The sequence below is a fragment of the Callospermophilus lateralis genome, chromosome 19 (assembly GCF_048772815.1).
Source record: "Callospermophilus lateralis isolate mCalLat2 chromosome 19, mCalLat2.hap1, whole genome shotgun sequence".
NCBI classification, from domain to species: Eukaryota; Metazoa; Chordata; class Mammalia; order Rodentia; family Sciuridae; genus Callospermophilus; species Callospermophilus lateralis.
Genome location: NC_135323.1, coordinates 7,450,509 through 7,470,955, shown reverse-complemented (window position 1 = coordinate 7,470,955; position 20,447 = coordinate 7,450,509). Strand labels below are relative to the sequence as shown.

Here is a 20,447-nt window from a genome sequence, read left to right as displayed (position 1 = left end):
TGAGCCACAACCCCAGCCCAGCTCAAGCCATTCTTGAAGATCAGTTTCACTAGGTATTCGAGTGTTCCATCAAGCCATGATTGGTCCTGGAAGGTGTGGGCCATACTGGACCCCCAAAATAGAGCTGGGGTTGGTGGCATCTTCCTATCAGCAAATCCCGATAACCTGCTCTCCCCAGTAGGACTTCCTCTACATCTGTGCTCAGTAGCCGGCCTGAGTCTGAGTGCCCCAGCCTCAGGGTATGCTCAGAAGGCAGAGAAGCTTGGGACACCAGCCATGTGCAGTACTGCAAAATAAATTTATTTGAAGATAAACTGTCTTATAAAAGGTCAGAGGCAACTTGAGATCCCAGATTCAGCTTGTCTCATACAAAGATTCAACTTCAAATAGCACAATTTTGTCTGCTTTTAATCCTGAACACTCTTGAATTATGAACTGTTCACACGACACACTCAATATCCAGCTCCAGCACCGGGGATCCACGGCTTTCAGCTTAGGCTCAGCAGGGCCCAGTCTGGGCCACCAAGGCCTCTGGCTGTGACCATAAGCACAGGTACTGACATCCCAGCCCTTCCCTCCCCTGGCACTTTCCAAAAGCACAAGAATACAAACCAAGAACAGCCCACTGCTGAGCAGGGAATGGAACTTCTGCATGATGGTGTGCTGACAGCACAGGGTGGATGTTCCTGGTGACCCCCTGGGCAGGCCTGGCCAACCAAGAGGCTTGAGCAGCAGCCTCACCAGGGCCTTACCTGGCTGCCTAGCAGCCAGGAGGAGGAAGGAAGGAGAAAGAGGTGCACAGGTGTGACAGCTCCTGACTGCACTGGCAGGAGCTACGTAATGATCCTGGCAATGGCTTGAAGGGAAGGGAAGTCATCGTCCCGGGCAGCGTGCAGCGCCTGGTGGCTACTGACGTCGCCGTGTGCAAGCACCTGCTGGCAGGTGGGGCACACACAGCAGTCCAGGCCCACTTGCTGGGTGCTGGCCTGCCACGCGCTCTTCTTGTTCCTCTTAGATTTGGTGCCTGGTGGCTTCTCACGGCTGCGGAAGTCCGTGTGTGCAGACAGCAGCTCCTGCTGCTTGGCTGTGTCAGGCAGCAGCACCAGCAGCTCACTGAAGATCTTCTGGAAGTTTTCCCCAAGCAGGTCTCGGCAGCTCTTGTAGTATTGGGCTGCAGATATCATCCCCTGCCACCCAGAGAACAGCAGCTGGTGGCTTCCACCCAGGCCCAGGTCCAGATGAAGACAGCCTAGCCTTGTCACCCCCTCGCCCACCTTACCTGTCTGAACTCCCCAGAATGGCTCTTGAACTTGCTGAAGCGAGTCTCGTCGCTCTGCACAAAATTCTTGATAGACTGGATGAGCTGCAGGTTCCTCTCCCGAAAGTTCTCAGGGACCAAATAGGCCCGTGGTGTGGGTGTCAGCCTGGGTCTGGGGTCAAGACAGGAGGAGGCTTCAGCTTTTCTGGTGGCTGGGGGAGGTACCCTTCTGCCAGCATCCCCGTGGCAAAAGGCCAGGCAGCCCAGCACACTTACGCTTTTGTGGTGGTGGTAGTGGTGGTAGTGGTGGGGCTGGGGACACAGGCTGGGTGGGGACTGGGCAGGAGGCTGGAGAAGCCAGGGGGCGGCTTGCTGACAGGAGGCGCCAGGCCCGGTGGGGGCGGGGGTGGTGTGCCCTTCAGGAGCACCACAGTGTTGAAGCCTGCAAGGTGGCACAAGATCCCAGGACATGGCCCTTGCTGGCCACACTTCCCTCAGACTGCCTAGCCCACTGGGTGAGCCTCCTGTCCACAGGCCACACCTCCCCCTAGAACAGGCCCACACATTGTGGGCTCACTGAGTAGCAACCCTGGCCTACGTCAGCTCATGGGCTTTCAGCATGACAAGGCCCATTTCACAGGAAGAAAAGGGACAAACAGGTTAAGTAGTGACTTGTGGCAACTCAAGGTGACCTGGGTCAGGGATGGTGCATCTACAGCCAGACTGGGCCTAGATAGCTGGACAGCAGCTCACAGGCTCTCTGCAATGGGCAATTAGGCATCTGCTCTACACCTCATATCTGACTGTGTTCCTTGCCTCCAGCCTGATGCTACTACCCTGACCCCTCCCAGATACCCAAGGGATTGGCCAGGGCTGGGTGCTCATACCTGGGGGAGGAGGCATCCTGGGTGGACAGGGGCCTCCCAGCGCTGGGAAGTCTTCCTGGGGCGTGGGGCAGGGAAGGGGCCCCAGGGGCCTTGGGAGCCCCGGGGGTTCTTTGGGGGTGCTTCGTGCCGGGGCTGGCCCCTCTGTGTGTCCATTGACGATGACAGCTACTGGCCCTTCTGCTCTACTCACAGGAGCTTCAGGGGCCTGCTCAGCCCCAGGAGGCTTTGGAGTACGGTCAGAGGGCAATGGTGGGGATGGTGTGGCACCAGGCTTCTCAGAGCCCACCTTCTTTTTCTTGCCAACCTTGGTGGAAGTCTGCATGGAGGCTGGCCCCAGCAGAGAGGCAGCTGCCCCAGTGGGCATGCTCCGCAGCTCCTGGGCACCAAGGCCACTGCCCTCCTCCTCTGTAGGGGGCAGGCCACCCTTCCGTCCACCCCTGCTCCCCTTCCCAGCCTTCCTGGAGATCTGGCTGCTCCCGCCAACAGCCTGGGCCCCTGAAGTGGGTGGAGCCCCCTTCTTGCTGCAACTGCTATTCCAGGCAGAGATGAGGCTTGGTGGGGCGGTGCTGGGCTTGGATGCAGAGGATACCAGGGCAGGGAAGTCCTCCTCCTGGAAGGTGTTTCTGCCCCTGGCAGGACCAGGGTATACCAGCGCTAGCCCCACAGAACCTGCAACTGCTGCTGTGCAGCAGGAGGAAGTAGAAGCACAGAGACTGGGGAAGTCCTCATCCTTGAGCTTTGGAGTAGATAGCAGGAGGGTGCTAGGTCCAGGGAGGGAAGCGGTGGTTAGTGACTCAGCAGGTCCTGGCTGGCCCTGCACTGCCCACCACAAGTGCCGCTCCCCGCCCCCCTGCTGAGTGGACCCTATTGAAAGATTCAGGACCCCCAGGACCTCTGGCTAAAGTCCCCCAATCCCAGTTCTCATACACACCTTGGAGGGGTAGGCCCAGGGCCTGGGCCTGGGCCTGGGCAGTCTTCTTGGCTCGCAGGACCATTTGTCGAGGCTTCCTTGGGGCCTAAGAGACAGGAAAGGACACCATGTCAGGATGTAGGGGTGGCTCTGAAGGAATGGAGAACACAAAATGCTTACCCACCCCCTGGGAAGGGCCCTCACAGTACTGGGCTCCACGCTGGCCAGGAGCTGCCTGCTCCTCTTCTAGGGCTGGGCCTGCCAATAGGCTGGCCTGGCTTACCTGGGCCTTCACCCTGAGCCCGGGTTAGGCGCCGGGGGCCGCGGGGCTCCTCAGGCCCCCGGGCTGCCGCCTCTTCCTTCTTAGGCCTGCCAACCTCCTCCCGGTCCTCACTCCTGCGGATCTCCTCTTGCTGTGCAGCCACTGAGGCCCGGATGGCGGCTGCCACTTCTCGGTCTTCTTCTTCCCTAGGATGGCGAGGGTGGCCTCAGGCTGGGTGAGGCCCAGGGGCAGCCTGTTGTAAGGGTCCCTCCTGGCCCAACTGTGCTGACTTCCTCAGTGACACAGGCCCTTTCACCACTTCCACCACACCTGTTCTGGGTGTCTCTGGCTAACACTGAAGGGAAGAGAAAGAAACTGCTCACTGAGGATGCTGAGTGGACCCTATTGAAAAATTTAGGACCCCCAGGACCTCTGGCTAGAGTCCCCCGATCCCATGCCTACTCCCATCTGGGCTGCCAGCCATGGCCACCACCTAGGGATGGTGGCAGGAGGAAGTCAGCGGCACGCAAATCCTCCCACCTCTTGTACCTCCAGCTTCCTCGGCGGTTCTGTTGGGCTCCACGCCCGCTGGCCCGGCCCGCTCGACCCTGGCGGTTGTACCTGTCCACCTCCTCGTAGTCTTCACCACTGACGACCCCTGTGGTCAGCACAGCCTGTCAGTATCTGGGGCCCTGGCAGGCAGCAGGACTGAAAGACCTGCTGTCCAGGCCACACTGAGACCAATGCTTTGGCCTAGATGGCACAGGCTACCCCAGTCCCCACAGTTATGGGTCTGGGGATAGGCACCTCCAGCATGCAGTGCCAAGTCATGCAAACAGCACAGCGAGAGAGGCCCATTCCCCACAGCCCAAGGGCAAGATCCAGAGGGTAGGACTGAACCATAGCGACCTAGAGACCCCAAGGGCAGCAGCTGTCACAGTGGTCTCACGTGCTCAGGAACTGTGGGTGAGTGAGGCTATAGATGCTTAGTGGGCATGTCCCTCATCCCCAGCAGAACCATGGTGAGTCAGATGGGAACCTGGGTCTCAGGCCTCTAGAGCAGGTGCCAGGCCCTGTGGACCACCCTAGGGCACCCGGGCCAAGCTGGAGTCTGCAGGCGTCTGACTCACCCTCGCTCCGTCGTGAGTGCCGTGGTGCAAAACTGAACTGCAGGTCAATCTGGCGGTTCTGGCGCGCCTCAGCACGGCTGCGGCTGTGGCAGGCAGTCCGGTGCGCCTTGAGGTCGATCTCAGTGCGGAAGGCATGGGTGAACTGCTCTGTGCTGCAGCGGCCCTCCTCACACAGGAAATGCTTCTCCCGGAAGTGCTCGCGTAGGTATGCATAATCGCTGCCAGAGACAGGGAGCAAGGGGAGTCAACAAGAACTCCAGTAGCTGAAGGCACTAGCCATGCCCAGCTGGGCCCAGGGGCACCTTTGTGTGCCCACCTGTAGTAGTCCTGGGCCCCATCCGAGTCACAGAAGTGACAGAAGTAGTGGTCTCGGCGCAAGTGCTTCAGCAGCTCATCATTGTCCAGGTAGCGTTCATCACAGAACTTGCAGAGTGGGTGTCCACGGTGTGATGTGTCATCAGGGTCCCCTTGCATGCGGTGCCGAGCCAGGTCTTTGCGTGAGTACCACTTGCGCTCATATGTGAAGATCTGCAGAGAACAGGGACTGGGCATGGGGTGGTAGCTTGGCCTACCTCTTCCTGCTGGCTAGCAGTGGAGCAGCAAAGGCAAAGAGCAGGCCCCAATGGCCCCAAAGTCCCAAGCACCAGGGGTTGGCAGATCCAAGGACCCAATGGGCACTCCTCCCTGCCCAGGCAGCCTTGATGCTCTGGGAGGTCAAGTTGTCCTGGGTTGCAGCAGCCAGTGAGGATCCTGCGTAGCTGTCTGGCCTCCATGCACCCGCCCCCCCAATACCAGGACAGCCCCATTCCCAGGGCAGGCACACCTTGAGGTGCTTCAGACACAGCTTGCAGCAGAAAAGCTCATGCTGCTTCCGCATGTGCTGCTCCAGGTCCCCGAAGAGGCCGAAGGGCGGCAGCTGGGGGCACTGCGGGCACTCATGCTGCAACAGCTGCCTAGGGAGACACCAGAGCCACCCACCATGCCAGGCACTCATTGTTGCTGCCCAGAGCAGGGCCACTCACCAGGCCCCTATCTAGCAGTCAGGAAGACAATGAGCCTGGAGTACAATGCTTAATTCCAGCCCTGGGCCAGGGAGGGGACCACTCTCAGGAGTTTTAGTGCCAAAGATTAGGAATTTACTTGCATGCACTCTTATGGCCCCCAGGCAGCAGAGGCTGTGCCCACCCCTGCCATCTTCACTGTCAAACTAGGTGGGGGATTTGGGAGCTCCCTCTCACAGGACAGGACTCTAAGTTTCAGAAAGGAAGCAGTCTACCCAACATCATTCAGCTGACCCCTGGAGGACCTGGCCCTGACATCAGCTACACCTCAGGGATGTGAAGAGAACAGGAGGGAAAAAGCCACCCCCACCACAAAGGGCCACACAGACACAGGGCAGCTGCAAACCATCTGGCTAAGGATGCCTCACCTGTACAATGCAAACACCTTTCCATCTGCAAAGTAGATGTCATATTTCTTCTCATGCTGCAGCTGGTGGATAGGGATTGTGGCAAAGGTAGGAAGCTTCTTCCCAAAGACCACCTACAGACAAAAGTGAGACGGTGCTAAGCAGGACCTGGATAGGATGCCTGTGGATGCAGCAGACAGGGGCTAGTCCTCAGGGCCCAAAGCAGGCAGCAGGCTGGGTTCCCAAGCTAGTCCTAGCCTCTTCTCCCATCCCAAGCCACCCAGGATGCTGCAGGGACAATGACACAACACCCAGATTCTCCACCAGGAGGCAGCACAATAGCACCCTAGAGCAACAGGGACAGGGACTCAGGAAGGCTGAGCATTGAATAGCTGTGACAGGGAGCAGGAAAGAATAAGTTCCAGACAGTAACTAAGGAAATAATGAAAATTGCTGGAGTAGGATGCAACAGTGTCAAGGCCTGGTCATCCTCCATCAGCAACCCTCCCCCATGTTTCCATAATACCAAGGGGAAAAGGGTTCCCAGGGGACTGACATGTCAAACCCACCACCCTAGCCACAGCCTCAAAGCACCTGCCTGTCATTAGGGACTGAATTGGGAACAGGGAAGAGCTGGGCATGGTCAGCAGGTTGGTGTGGAACCTCTGCATCAGGCCAAGTCTCAGGGGTTACCAGTACCTGCTAGAGGACTCCTCTCCTCTCCCTTCCTGTAAGGGCTGGGGGCAAAGTCACTGGCCTTATGGTGCTCCACAGGCCTTCTGCACCAGACTACAATCAGATGGTGAGACCCTAATCCCCAGTTCAACCAGCGTGGCCCAGTCCTCTACAGGCTTAGGCCTCTCTCCCTGACTCCCTGTTTCCTTCATGAAATCCCTATGGTGAGGACCCTTAGTGGTCCACTCCCATAGTGACTTTTTTTTTTTTTTTTGGGGGGGGGGTACCAGAGATTGAGCTCAGGAGCACTTAACCACTGAGCCACATCCCCAGCCCTTTTTGTATTTTATTTAGAGACAGGGTCTCACTAAGTTGCTTTGCACTTCAATAAGTTACTGAGGCTGGCTTTGAACTTGCAATCCTTCTATCTCAGCCTCCTGAGTCACTGGGATTACAGTGTGCACCACTGTGCCCAGCCCCACAGTGACTCTTGCCATCACACCCCTCTCTGAGTGTCTCTTCTCTGCCACTGCTCCCTGAGCCAGGTGCTGGTTATGCACCTCAGCCTAGCCCTGATAACACTGAGCCTTACCAGCACCTGGGAGACATTACCTTAGGAAAGGCCACATCAAGGTCATCCCTGTTATGTTGGGGTTTAACTAAGGAAAATGTTTGGGACCAGAATGGACATGAACTCCAGGCAGCTCAGAAATGTCAGGGAGAATGAACCCCATGCAGGCTCATGGCCATATACTGCCACCAGCACTAGGGTAACCAAGCTGGTTCCCTGGAAAGTTTGGGGGAGAGCCAGAAGAACTCAACTCCACTTCTGCCATGACACACTTAAAGGAGAGGACACCAAGACCAGGTCTGCCCCACTACCCCACCTATCCTGGGGAACAGGAGGCTTTTCTTCTCCTTGTTATATAGGGGAAAGCTGGGTGGGAGCCTGATTCTGTGTCCTCTGCCATGTGCTGAGCCCAGGTTGGTGCCTTGTCTGCAGATGGCCTCTTGCAACCATCTTTAAGTGGTAGTCACAGATCCATCCCAAAGGCCCAAATCACAAAAGCTGGAAATCACAGCAGGGTCCCCTTGTATCTCTAGTTTTCTCATTCCTTGGCAGGTCTTCAGGCTCTGTGTGGGAAGGTCCCCAGGCCCTGTGCTGGCTGGTGTCCTGCAATCTGCCTTGGTGCAGCTGGTGCCTTGCTCTGCCTTCTAAATGCTCCCAGGCTACAACTCAAGGCTACATCTCAAGACAAGTACCCACTAAGTGCAGGTGACCATGGGTCCCCAAGATGCCGCTCAGACAGAATAAGAGCTCCTATGAATGCCTGCGGGGACTCCGGGACACCAGGCAGGGTCACACCCTCTCAGCTTCTTGAGGCAGCACACAAGGCAGATCTAGAAGTCTTTATCTCCAACAAGGCAGCCAGAAGAGCAGCCCAAGGAAACTCCCTGAGGCTGCCAAAAAGCATCCACGCCCAACAGACATAGCAGAGAAATTACTTCCTTCCCCAGCAGAGAGCCGCGCCAGGACGCCCCCGTCCACTCTGGCACCCTCCTCAGTTACACATTCATTTCTGTCCTTGATGGCATCTCAGGCTCCTATGGAAGAGCCCCATCTGCCCTGGCATTGTGGGCACCCTTTCTAAGCAGCCAGTCTCTATTGCTGTTCTGTCAGGGTGCTGCCTATGTGCTGATGGCACCAGGGCACACTGGGGACTGACTTCTCTATCCTTGCCATGGTGCACACCGTGGCATCCATGCCCTAAAATGCTGGCCCTCGGCACACCCATAAAACACCTCGGTGGATAGCCTCTGAGGCCAGGAAAGGTGCAGGTGGGGAGAGGCAGAAAGACCATATGGCAGCCTGGGGCAAGATGGGACCAGGAGCCCAACAGTGCCCTGTGTGAAGGCTCTGGGGTAGAGGGACTGCAGTGCATGTACAAGGATATCAGGCCCGTACCACCTCATATCACTCAGGTCACAGGACCAAGTAGCACAAGAAAGTGAGTGGTGGGTGTCGAGACCCCTGAGCAAAGTCTGCATGCAGGGTCCATTTGCAGAGCAGGTGGGGGCAAGCACTAAAGATCCAGCAGAACCCAGAGTGTTCAGCTCTCCTGACCAGGCTGAAAGACGGGGAAGGGGGCACTAGCTTGGCTCATGGACTGGAACCACAGGAAAAGGCTTGAGAAAGGAGCCGTGGGTAATTCGAGCCCAAGGTTGGAGAATAAGGGCTAGCAGATCTGGAACCACATAGCCACAAGGAAAAGCTAGCTGTGGTTAAGGCTATAGGAAAGAGATAGGAAGAACTGCCACGCCCCCACCCCAACAAGCAGGGAGATCAGGATTGGCCCTCCAGACCTGATGAGCGAATGATGGCACAACAGTGCAGCTGGTGTGGCCAGAATCCCCATCTCTAGCAGATGGGGAGGAGGTGGCAAGTGTCTGAACAAGGACAAGCACAAGGGCACAGTGGCTAGGCCAGGGAGGGGCAGGAATATACCAGGGATCTAATCTGCAAGACCCTCCATCCCTGCAGATACTTGACTGAGGCCAGGCTGGGGTCGAAGGAACAAGGAAACTAGTGGGAGATGACTGGCCTGGGGCTTCAAAGGGAAGGAAACAAGGCAGGGAGATGGCAGCTCTAGATCACCCATGGGAGAGGGTCAGGGGTGTGAGGACAGAGGTCAGGCTAGTCCTAGAGATGAGGCTGGGCCATTCTGGGGAGCTCTGGGTGGGCTATGCAATAAATGACTGAGGAGAAGCGGGGGTTTCTGGACCAGAGTGTCTGCCTGGGGGCCTTGTGACTCCTCATTCCCAGAATGCAGTGGGCATTCATTAAAGAATGAAGAGAAACCTAGGCATGGTGGCACATGCCTATAATCTCAGCACCTCAGGAGGCTGAGGCAGGAGGACTGCAAATTTAAAGTCGGCTTCAGCAATTTAGCAACGCCCTAAACAACTTAGTGACACCTAAATAAACTATAAGAAAGGGCTGGGGAGTGGTTAAACGCCCCTGGGTTCAATCCTTACTACTAAAAAAAAAAAAAAAAAAAAAAAGTGAAGAGTGGACAAAAGGACACGTGATACAAGTACAAACAGGAAGAAGCATGATGAGGGACCAGCCCCCGGAAAGGGTAACCCCAAGTGTAGAAGAACGAAAAGGTGGAGGCTGCTGGATATCACTTCAGAGACCACCTGAAGAGTCCAAATCCTCAAGGAGCCCAGTTGGGGACAAGAGCAGGGCTAACCTTACAGAGAGGCCAGGAATGCAGAACTACAAGGAGGAGCACTAACAACTGAAAAGTATAATCTGAGTCATCAGGTCCTGCCTGCTGACCTGGGCCTTGGGGTAAACCTGGGCTGGCCTTTAGCCCTTCCCTCCCATTTCCAGCCTGTGAGATGGGGGCGTGGCAGCACTGGTGGCCTACAGGGGCCATTAGGACTCCTGTAACAACACCAGCGACAGGACAAGGTGGAGAGTGAGGCACAACTGCAGGAAATGGCCCATGAAAAAGGTGCATCCAAGGAAGGACAAGAACTCAGGGAGGGGCTTCATCACCCACAAAAAGCTGGGCTTCTGCTGTCTCATCAAACAGCAACCCACCTCAGTTTCCACTGCAAGCACCTGCCACACACCCAGATGACCAGTAGCTGACAGGCTGTGCTGCATCTGCTCCCTGCTGCTCCCAGTAGCCCCCCTCCAACAACAGGGATTGTACATAGAAGGTAAAGATGCCCAGAATTAACCAGAAAGTCAAGCCTGCTGGTTTCACATAGCAGTTAGGCTTGCTTTCCTCCCAGTTTTCACAGACTTAGTCCCAAAAGGGAGGCCAATCAAGAGCAGAGTTCAGGGGTTTAGGGACATTGTGGGATTCCTGAGCAGGCCCAGGACACAGGACATACTCAGAGGATAGGGCTGAACTAAGCAAGGAAAAAGGAAAGGTGAGGGTGAAACTTCTAGTCCACGAGTAGGTAGGAAACAGGATGGATGGAGAAGAGAGGACCAAGCAATCTGGACAGTGGCATCAAGCAGCAAAGTTCCCAGGACCCTCCCCCACCCCCCAGCAATGTGGGGCAGACCAGAGGAAGCTCAGGCTCGCAGAGGGGTACCCTGTGCCAAACCACACCCAGCCAGGGCCTGCTGACAGCTCATGTCAATAGCCCCTGCCACAAATCTCTTGAAGGGTGTGGGGCCCACAGGAATGAGAGGACAGATGCTGGCTTTAGTGGCCATATGTGGGTGTTCATTCACTTCCAAAGACCAAAGCAAGGCTAGGACCTCATGTATAAAGATCTGCACAGTGCCTTCTTTCCTGGAAGGAAGCTACAGGAAAACCTGGCCAAGACTGGGAAGTATCCTCTGAGTAAGCCACAGGACAAGGGTTTCCCTGACTCTTCCTGCACCCCAGATCTTTCCCCATCTGTGTCTGTCTCTTTCCACCACATTAGAGACTAACAGTATTCCCCAACGCTTTTTCCAGTTGGGCAGAGTAGGTGTCTAGGGAATTGCTCATTGGATTCCAGCATCTCTTTGGTTCCTTTCACATAAATGCATTTGTTGTATTTTTTTTTTTTGTAGTATTAAGAGATTGAACCCAGGGCCGCATCTATGCTAGCAAGTCCTCTATCACTGAGCTACACTCCAGTTTTTTTTTATTTTGAGACAAGGCCTCATTCAGTTGACCAAGCTGCTTCAAACTTATAATCCTCCTGCCTCAGCCTCCTGAGTAGCTGAGATTACAGGTATGCACCACCAGGCTGAGAAAATGCCTTTTTTAAAAAGAACCTATCCTCAACACTGCTGTCTCTGTGTCACTTTTAAGGAAAAGAAACTCAGATTCCCTGGCAGACGTCACCAACTGAAGCCTTCCATGAACAAACCAGGGGAATTTCACAATGCTGAAAGCAAACAGATCTCTAAGGGCATCAAACTAAGGGAGGTCCAGCCGGATGCTCCCAGACAGCAGCTGGCATTTCTGGGATTGTGGGGAAAAGCCGCATGTGGCCTCTGACCCCTCCAGGGCTTCCAAGTCTGGACATAGTCAGAAACATCTCCCCTCCACTCTGAAAGAAAGCCTCAAAGCTGGAACTGGCAAGAAGGGGAAAACTTCCTAGCTCTTTTATCCCCAACAGCCAAGCATCGGGAGGAGTCAGGTCACCTCCACTCTACAAATGAAAAACGTCCGTGTTAGAAGTTGGCTTCGGATCATCAATGGGGCCCATAAACCCAGCGAGGTTTTAAATGCCCATAGTTCACGCCTCTGCTTCCAGGGTCATTTGCTTGCAGGAGCCTACCCCTGGAGGCTCCCCCTGACTGTCTTCACTCCATTAAGACTTGCAGAGGGCTAACTCCCATAGACGGATGGGTCAGGGCGCTCTCGACCAGATCCTGCCCCAACCTGCGGACGGGGTAAGGGGGGGAAAGTACCCAGGGTCGGTCCCCACGGGGATCGCTATTAATCCCCGCGCTCGGCCTCCGCCTACCTCCCACCAGACACCACAGTCAGCCGGGTGGTCGCGACCCCGCCCGGGCGGCACCCAGGCCTCCTCGGGGAGCGGCGGACAGCGGGAAGGCAGAGCCCTGGGGCCGCCCCTCCCGCCGCGCCTCGCCGCACGGTCCCCGGCGCACCTGGCGCAGCTCCTCGCGGCACACCGCGCAGTAGCGCTGCTCGCACAGCACCCGCATCTTGGTGGAGCAGCGGTAGCACACCGGATGGTCGCAGCGGCCCAGCGCCGTGGCCTCCAGATCCCCGCAGCACAGCACGCAGCTCCCGCCGCCCCGCTCGGGCGGCGCCGCCGCCGCCGCCGCCGCCTCCAGGGCCGCGCGCCGTCCCTCGGCGCCCGCCGCCGCCGCCATGGCCCGGCTCCGGCCCCCTCCCGGCCGGCGCGGCGCGGCCTGGCTCCCGGCGGGCCCGCCCCTTCCGGGTGACGTCACCGCCCCGCCCGGCAACCGCCCCGCCCGGCGGAAGTGCGCGCCACAACTTCCGTCTAGACCAGGCGCCCGCTAGAGCGTCGTTCCAGCGCCGGCCGCTCTAGCCAGCGCTGGCTGCTCGGAGGACCTCTGCCCGTCGGTTTTCCCCACCTGGGGTCCCAATGCAAGAAACGCCGAGCGTGTTTCACACCAACCACGAAGAGTGTTTTAGTGTAAGTATCGCTCAAATACTGATGGGTCATACTTGTACTAAAGTATTAAAGCCTGTGTTTATTTGAAATCCAAATTTAATTGGGGGTCCTGTGTTTTTATTTAAGTCTAACAACCAGGGCTTAGCTCTGGCTCAGAGGCGAACGCTTACCTAGAATGCCCAGGCCCTGGGTTAGATACCCAGCAACACAAAATAAATAAATTAATTAATTTGGTAACCTTGTCAGGAACCCACCACCTCTCTCCAGCAGGAACACACCCAAGCTTCTCACCTGGCACCCGCCCCAACTTCCTAAGCAGAGGCAGATCCGTATTCAAAAAGCCAGCCCATGGGCTGGGGATGTGGCTCTAGCGGTAGCGCGCTCGTCTGGCATGCGAGCGGCCCGGGTTTGATCCTCAGCACCACATACACATACAAAGATGTTGTGTCCGCCGAAAACTAGAAAATAAATATTGAAAAATTCTCTCTCTATCTCTATCTCTCTCTCTCTCTCTTTAAAAAAAAAAAAAAAAAAAGCCAGCCCACTAGAGAAGGGATATCATGTCCTCTTGGTAGCTCTTCACACCTAGCAGGGCTTGGGGCCTAGTGCAGGGAATGTTTGAATGGATGGTGGCAAGTCCGGGGCTTCAGGTTTCTGCATCTGTTTTGGGGGGCCTCCTCCCTGCCTTTGCAATGAAGGGAGGCAGGTCTAGATCCGAACTTGCCAAGAAAAGAGCAGCTGTGGGGGAACGAACTCGGAATCCGACAGAAATGGTCTCGGAACCCCAGTTCTGCCACTTCTGAGGTCCTCTGGTGACCTTGGTTGGCTCACTGAGACCAATAACTTCCTCATTTGCAAAGTAGGTTACCATACCAATTAAACCAGGTGGAATGGCTGCATGCAGATGCCATCTCACCTCCACAAAGCCCCGCTAAAAGGACAGTGATACAGTCTAAAAAGCTATTAGTCTACCAGCACAGAGAAGGATATAAACACATTTTTATCTGGGGAACCCTAATGAGAAGTTTCATTCAGAACTATGGAGGCGGGCTGAAGTGGGGGACTGCAAGCAGGAGTATATGGAAGTCTATGCATTGAGCTGGGAACCTGAGCCCTCCTCCCAACCTTCTCTCTGTATCCACCTACCCTCAATAGGAGAGGGTTAGGATTAGGGGAGGATTTTATGCTGGAGAAATGGACCAGCTCCACCCATTAGAAAAGCTGCCTGGTACCCATCTACTGACAGCAAAACCCACCATTCTGCAAGTTCTGTCCCCACAAAAAGTACTTTCATTCAGTATTGTAGGGTTTCCTCAAGTGTAGAGCCAAGGCCCTGCAGACTCATAAGGAAAGCAGAATGCAGAGTGGAAGACACTACCAAAACAGACAGACCTAAAGAGATAGAGGAAACCCTCAAAAGAATGTGTGTGTTGTTTTGGTACTAAAGAATGAACGCCAGATGTGCTTTATTTTAAGCGAGAGAGGATTTTTTAATATTTATTTTTTAGTTTTCGGCAGACACAACATCTTTGTTTGTATATGGTGCTAAGGATCGAACTCCGGCCGCAAGCATGCCAGGTGAGTGCACTACCGCTTGAGCCACATCTCCAGCCCCCACCAGATGTGCTTTAACACTGAACTACATCTCCAATCCCTGCCTTTTTTTTGTTTGTTTGTTTGTTTGTACCAGGAATTGAACCCAGGGGCACTTAGCCAGCAAGCCATGTCTTATTAGAGACAGGGTCTCAGGGCCTCCCTAAGTTGCTAAGGCTGAGTTTGAACTTGCATTCCTTCTACTTCATCCTTCAAAATTGCTGGGATTACAGACATGTGTCACCATGCCCAGCCCTTTTTTTTTTTTTTTTTTTTAGGGACAGGGTCTTACTATGTTGTTGAGGGCCTCCTTGAGTTGCTGAGGTTGCCTCAAACTTGCAAACCTACTGCCTCAGCCTCTTGAATCACTGGGGTTACAGGCATTATGCTACCATGCCCAGTATAAAGATCTATATTTGAGGGCTGTGGCTGTGGCTCAGAGGTAGAGCACTTGCCTAGCATGCGTGAGGCACAGGGTTCGATCCCCTGAACCACCTAAAAATAAATAAAATTAAGATATTGTGTCCATTTACAACTTAAAAAAATGTGTGTGTGTGTGTATGTGTGTGTGTGTGTATTTGAGGGCTGGGGTTATAATTCAGTGGTAGAGCACTTACCTAGTACACACAAGACCCTGGATTCATCCCCAGTGTCAAAAAAATAAAATATAAAAAAATAAATGGGGTTGGGGATGTGGCTCAAGCAGTAGCACGCTCGCCTGGCATGCGCAGGGCGCTGGGTTCGATCCTCAGCACCGCAAAAAAATAAAATAAAGAAGTTGTGTCCACCGAAAACTAATAAATATTTAAAAATTCTCTATCTCTCTCTCAAAAATAAAATAAAATAAAGCAAGAGCCTGTGTCAAATAAATAAATAAATAAAAGTCCTGGGATGTAGCTCAGTGGTAAAGCACCTTAGGTTCAGTACCCAGTACCAAAATAAAAAGACAGATGACAAAATAGATTTCTTCATGCATCACATCCTCACTGCAGAGCTCCTGCTCAGGGCCAGATACTGTGCAGAATTCCAGCCACCACCCCTTGCTTGCTTTTCTCCCTACCCCAGTGCCTTTATTTTATTTATTTATTTTTATGTGGTGCTGAAGATGGAACCCAGTGCCTCACAAGCACCAGACAAGCTTTCTACCACTGAGCTACAGCCCCAGCCCCACCCCTTGGTTTCTAAGAGGGGCTGTTGTGTGAAGGAAAGAAAAGGAGCCCCAGGGGATTCTGGCTCCTATGGGCTACTCCTCCTCCAGTGGAGCTTTGGTTCCAAACCCTTGGCAGGGGAGCATAAGCCTTTGTCACTTAGCCCACTGAGCTTGAGGTAGGACAGGGCACAGAGCCTCTCCTCCCCTGCACTTCAAACTAGGAGTGTGATCTAGTGCTCTTCTCCCTAACCCAGCCCTGGGCTTCCTCTATCTGCCTTTGCACACCCCTGCTGACAAGCACCCACTTGTTTGTACTCTCTGTGCACCCTGATATTTTCACTCCCTGAAGCCATAGACACGACAGAGGAGCCAGTTGCTGGCATCCGAGCCTCGGCAAGCGGCAGCACACTAAAGCTGTCATGCTGCAGCGTGTTTTTCCCTTGTGTCACACTTTGGTTTTGAGATTTATCCACACTCCTTTTTTTTTTTTTTTTTAAACCAGTAGATCCAGCATAAAGCACAATTGATGTTTTCATATTGATTCGCGTTCCTCAGGCCACCTCCAGGGGGCGCTCTGGACCCTCCCCAGCCTGACTGCAGTTCCCCTGGGTCCTAGAGCGGCAGCGAGAGCTGGTGCCTAGGGATTCCGGCAGCCAGGCTCCGACCAGCGTCGTGCCGCGCTGCCCGCCCACCTCACACTTAAAGCGGTTTTCAAAGTTGAGGGGCCACCTGGGAGCTCGGCGGGGCGGCGGGGGCTGGGAGCTCGCCTGGTCCCCGCGGTCCCCCTGCATCCTTTATCAGCGCCATCGAAGCGTTTTCCCTGACAGGTTGGGGGTTGGCCAGCCTTCGCAACAGCAGCAGTGGACCCTATCCATAAGCAACTACTGGGTGCCAGGCATGGTGCTAAGACCCACAACTGGATTGTCAATGCGACAAGATGACAAGGTGGCCACTATTACTATCCCCAGTTTCAAAGGAGGAAACAGGAAAGGTTGTGGCACTTACCACCCCCACCGCCATCACCATCAAACCTGGGACAGCTTCCAACCTAGTTAACTAGGCTCCAGGGCCGGGCTCTGAGTGGTTCTGGGTGGCCTTTGAGGGGAAGGCTGCTGGTGGGGATTGCCAGAACACCCCCCTCCCCTGCCTTTGGCTCCTGCTGCCTTAGAAGTGGGCACCTTCCTCTGTCCCACTCAGTCCTTCTGTGCTCCTTTTGATATGAATCCCTTATTCCCCCAAATTGAGGCTCTCCGCTAGAGGTCTGGGTTGCAACTCATTCCTTCCAGTGTTTGCCAAACAGATAATCTTGGACAAGTCATTCTTCTTCTACCTTCAATTTCTCACTGGTAAAATGGAATTTATTATAATGACACCTCATCGCACTGACTTTTTGGTTGGTTTGTTTTTTGTAGTGCTTAGGATCGAACCCAGGGCCTTGCACACGCTAAGCCAGGGCTCTGTTGCTGAGCTACATCCCCAGCCCACTCATGACAATATTTGAAGGTCAAAATAAGGTATTTGATGATCTCAAACAAGATCCCTGGGTATCTGAGACCTAGGGGGTACTCCTGAATTGCCTGGTTGCCGTATTTTGAGGGCTGATTTACCCTGGACTGGATGTCAGGAAAGACCACAACAGGCTGTACTCTCTGGGAGGGGTGGGTAAGACCAGCTCAGGCAGGCCTAGACCAGGACCATTTCAGTAGAGTCCTGAGGATGCACAGAAGTTTGCCAGGTAGAGACAGAAGGGAAAGCTGTTCCCAGCACAGAAAAGGGCAAATCACGGATTGCTGGCTAAACAAAAAGCATTGAAATTGACTGGAGTGGTCTCAGGGGAAGAGATCTGTGACCAGAGAAGAGGCACTGGAAATGGGCAAGACTCTTTCCTGCCCTGTTCTGGCTGAGGGTACCAGGAGGGGCTGCCTGTTCATCCTTAGGGAAACTAAAGATTTCAGGAATGCTTGATGTGGCCAAACTTGGTGTTTCCAAGCATTGGTCTTGCTACAGAGAGGAAATGGGTTGGGGGAGATTTGAGAGCTATATTAACCAGGACAAGGACAAGTCTCAGAGAAGAGCTGCAGAGAGAGGTCTTGAATGTCTCCAGTGCCCATTACTTCACTTTCCTGTTATCTATCCCATGAAACTCTGCCAACTTCCTTCTCTTTACTCTGCTAGTGCCCCAAGTGCAGGAGCTCTGGCCAAGGGGGCATTCCTTTGTCCTTGACCCCCAGCCTTGTGCTGAGGCTCAGAGTTCCCTGCCATCAGTCGCACTCCTGGGCAGAGGAGGTGGAACAGAAGTGATGGAGTAAGCAGGGGCGCCCCCAGTGGGGCCTCAAGAGCAGTTCTAGCCAGAGTGTCACTCAGTGAGATGCTCTGAACAGCTTGGACTCCCTCTTCTCCTCCCCCGCCTCGTGCCTTTGGGGATCCCAGCAGGTACCTCGGGGGCGGGCCCAGGCGGGGCCACCCAGCGGTTATAGTCGCACCCGCGCCTTAAACCAACTCCTTGCCTCTAGCCTCCTGCGCTCCTTCACTCCAGACCACACACAGTTCCTCTTCGCATACAGATCCAGACTTGTGTGTTGCGGGTCCGCCCGATTGGGCGGCAGTCAACCTGAGCGCCCTGGCGTGGTGCCCGGAGGTGCGGGGCCGGGGGCTGGGGGTTCCTGCTATCCGGCCGCTGCTCGCGTTTCTGCTGCTCCTGCTCCTGCTCCTGCTCCCGCTGCCCGCCGGAGCCTGGTACAAGCACGTGGCGAGTCCTCGCTACCACACCGTGGGCCGCGCCGCGGGCCTCCTTATGGGGCTGCGCCGTTCACCCTACCTATGGCGCCGCGAGCTGAGACCGGCTGCCGGGACCCTCATCTGGGAATCCCTCACCCCAGGCCCCACGGCCGGTAACGCTGACGCTCTCCTCCGGCTTCCCTCGCGGGTACGGGAGCTGTGGAAGGCGCGACGCAAGAGCTCTGGGGCTGGGCTCCCGGTCCGTGCGCCCCAGAGCCCGCACATCCCTGAACTCGCGCCCGAACGGAAGCTGCGTCTGGACCTCCAGTCCTGGGCCTCTGCGGAGTCGGCCAGGTAAGTGCGGAGAGGGAGGAGGCCCGAATAACAGACCGCGAGGGGAGGCTTGGGAGGTCTGAGTCCAGGTGCCCAAGTGAACAACCCGCGGTTCTATTCTTGGTTCTATCCCCGACTGCGCTCCAAAACGGCGTTTGCGAAGCACTCTACCCTGCAACCTCAGCAGCAAGTGGAGGGTGCTTGGCCCACTCCTCAGAGACCTGCCTTTTTTTTTTTTTTTAGACACTTTGGAGAGATGTCTCTGGTCCCGCCGTGGTCGCTGCAGAAAACTGCCTTCGCCGGCCCCCGCCTGGTCCAGAACCACCCTGACAGTATTCCCTACCAGCGGCGACCCCGCGCCTGACCCAGGAGTAGACGCTGCTCTTCCAAGGCACGTAGCTCGAAGCCAGCCAGGTCAATAAAACCAACTTGATATCTGCGTCCCCGCTTGTGACCCCTTCCTCGCGGCTGTGTACTTTGCGTCTGCTTCAGGGCGCACATAGCTGTGCCCACGCTGAGGCAAATGTCAAGAGCCCTCTCCAGGGCCAGGGAAAGCCCCTCCCCGACCAGCTGCAGCAATGTATGTCCTTGGGGAGAAAGGAAATGAGGGAAAGCAAGGCAGAGATTTTGCCGGGGTCTGGGTCCCCTCCCCTGGGAGTGTTCCCCTCCTATTCAGGGATGGAATCATCAGACCAGGTCCCACTGACCTACGGCTTCCTATGCCTGGTGGGGAACAAAGCAGACCTGCGTGCCTCACCCCATCCCTGAGGTGGAACGGTGGGTGAATCTGCTCAGCAGAAGCCCCACCAAATGCCCTTCTATCTGCCCTCTGGCCAGGCTAAAGAGAATGTCTCTCAGCACTGTGGGGTCTGCCTCCAGCCCAGGCAGCATGCCCATATTTTGCCCATCTCCCCACCTTACTTTTAAGCCTGGATCTCCTAAAACTCACTCCCTCCCTTCAGCCAAAGGCTTCCAAAGGGTTAGTAGGAATCTCCATGATTTCCTCCTAGGGAGGAAAGACCCCACCTAAGCTAAGCTCCCCCACCCACTCTCCTCAAGGGCCTCTCTGCCATTTACCGTCCTCTGCATTTCCAGTCAGAGTTCTCCTTTCCAGCCTCCTGCCTCCTCTTCGACATGCTTCAGTCTAGGCCCTGCCCCCCACCTCAAAATGCCTGGTTCATTATGCCTGATGCCATCTGTCCTTGGAGCTTGCTTTTGGCCATGTTGTAGGGTGTCCCCTGGGACTAACCAGCAAAGATTGAGGACAGGTGGCTCCAGGTCTGGCACCTTGCTCTGGCAGTTCCTTCTGACTTCTTGGGTATATCCTTCTCCCTACTTGGTCCCCAAATGTGGGTGTTCCTTTTTATTCCACTCCCCAGTTCTTATTTATTTATCCCAACTATATTTATTTATATCCATTTCACCCAGATGGCTGAATGAGGAGCAGCTAGGGCATCTCCCACTTGGAAGGTTCATTTTCCACGTTCACCTCAGGGATGGGGTGGGCAAAGAGGTCTGCATTGCCCCCCCCCCAAGAATCCATGGGTCTATAATCAGACCCTGGGATCTGGTCTGATGGCCCCTGAACAGGAGGGGAACCCCTCGAAGTGCTTTCCCAGATTCTCTCCTGGGGGAAGAGGCCATCATGGACCCAAGAGGTGGACCTACTCTCCTCCCTCCAAGCTGACTCCCACACTCCTGCCCCTAGTCCTCACCAAACCTGATCTTTCAAAACATGAGTGTACTGACCTTGTCTTCCTGAAACACACAGAACACCAAAGGCTCCCACTGCCCCTGGGACAGTATTCATGTTGGCCCTGTACCCAGGTTCATTGGTCCCTCTGCTTCCCTCCTTCCTGCTCCAGCCTGCAGGAACCCTGGGTAGACTGCAGAATAGCCCAGAGCTCCTGCCCTGAAGGAAGACTCCAGGGCCCCTGCTGGGGCTAAATACTTTTCAGGGGCTGCTCCAATCTGGGCCTCCCTTTCTCAGGCTA

At 55.1% G+C, this 20,447-nt stretch overlaps 2 protein-coding genes across 3 annotated transcripts; one reads left to right on the top strand and one right to left on the bottom strand.

The window, feature by feature from the left end:
- Positions 1-279: 279 nt before the first annotated feature.
- Positions 280-12,393, bottom strand: Znf598 (zinc finger protein 598, E3 ubiquitin ligase). Of its 2 annotated transcripts, none has more exons than XM_076839908.2 (12): positions 12,166-12,393; positions 5,877-5,989; positions 5,271-5,400; positions 4,764-4,975; positions 4,448-4,665; positions 3,858-3,975; positions 3,339-3,523; positions 3,077-3,161; positions 2,146-2,906; positions 1,535-1,700; positions 1,280-1,430; positions 280-1,187 (listed from the first exon to the last, which is right to left on the bottom strand). In XM_076839908.2, the coding sequence occupies exons 1-12, from the start codon at positions 12,391-12,393 to the stop codon at positions 834-836; spliced, it is 2,721 nt and encodes a 906-aa protein (XP_076696023.1). In that variant the 3' UTR covers positions 280-833. The 2 variants fall into 2 exon arrangements, with proteins under 2 accessions (XP_076696023.1, XP_076696024.1); XM_076839909.2 differs by having other exon boundaries at positions 3,867-3,975.
- Positions 12,392-18,817, top strand: Npw (neuropeptide W). The gene is made up of 3 exons (XM_076840875.2): positions 12,392-12,461; positions 17,967-18,474; positions 18,697-18,817. The coding sequence occupies exons 1-3, from the start codon at positions 12,392-12,394 to the stop codon at positions 18,815-18,817; spliced, it is 699 nt and encodes a 232-aa protein (XP_076696990.2).
- Positions 18,818-20,447: the final 1,630 nt, after the last annotated feature.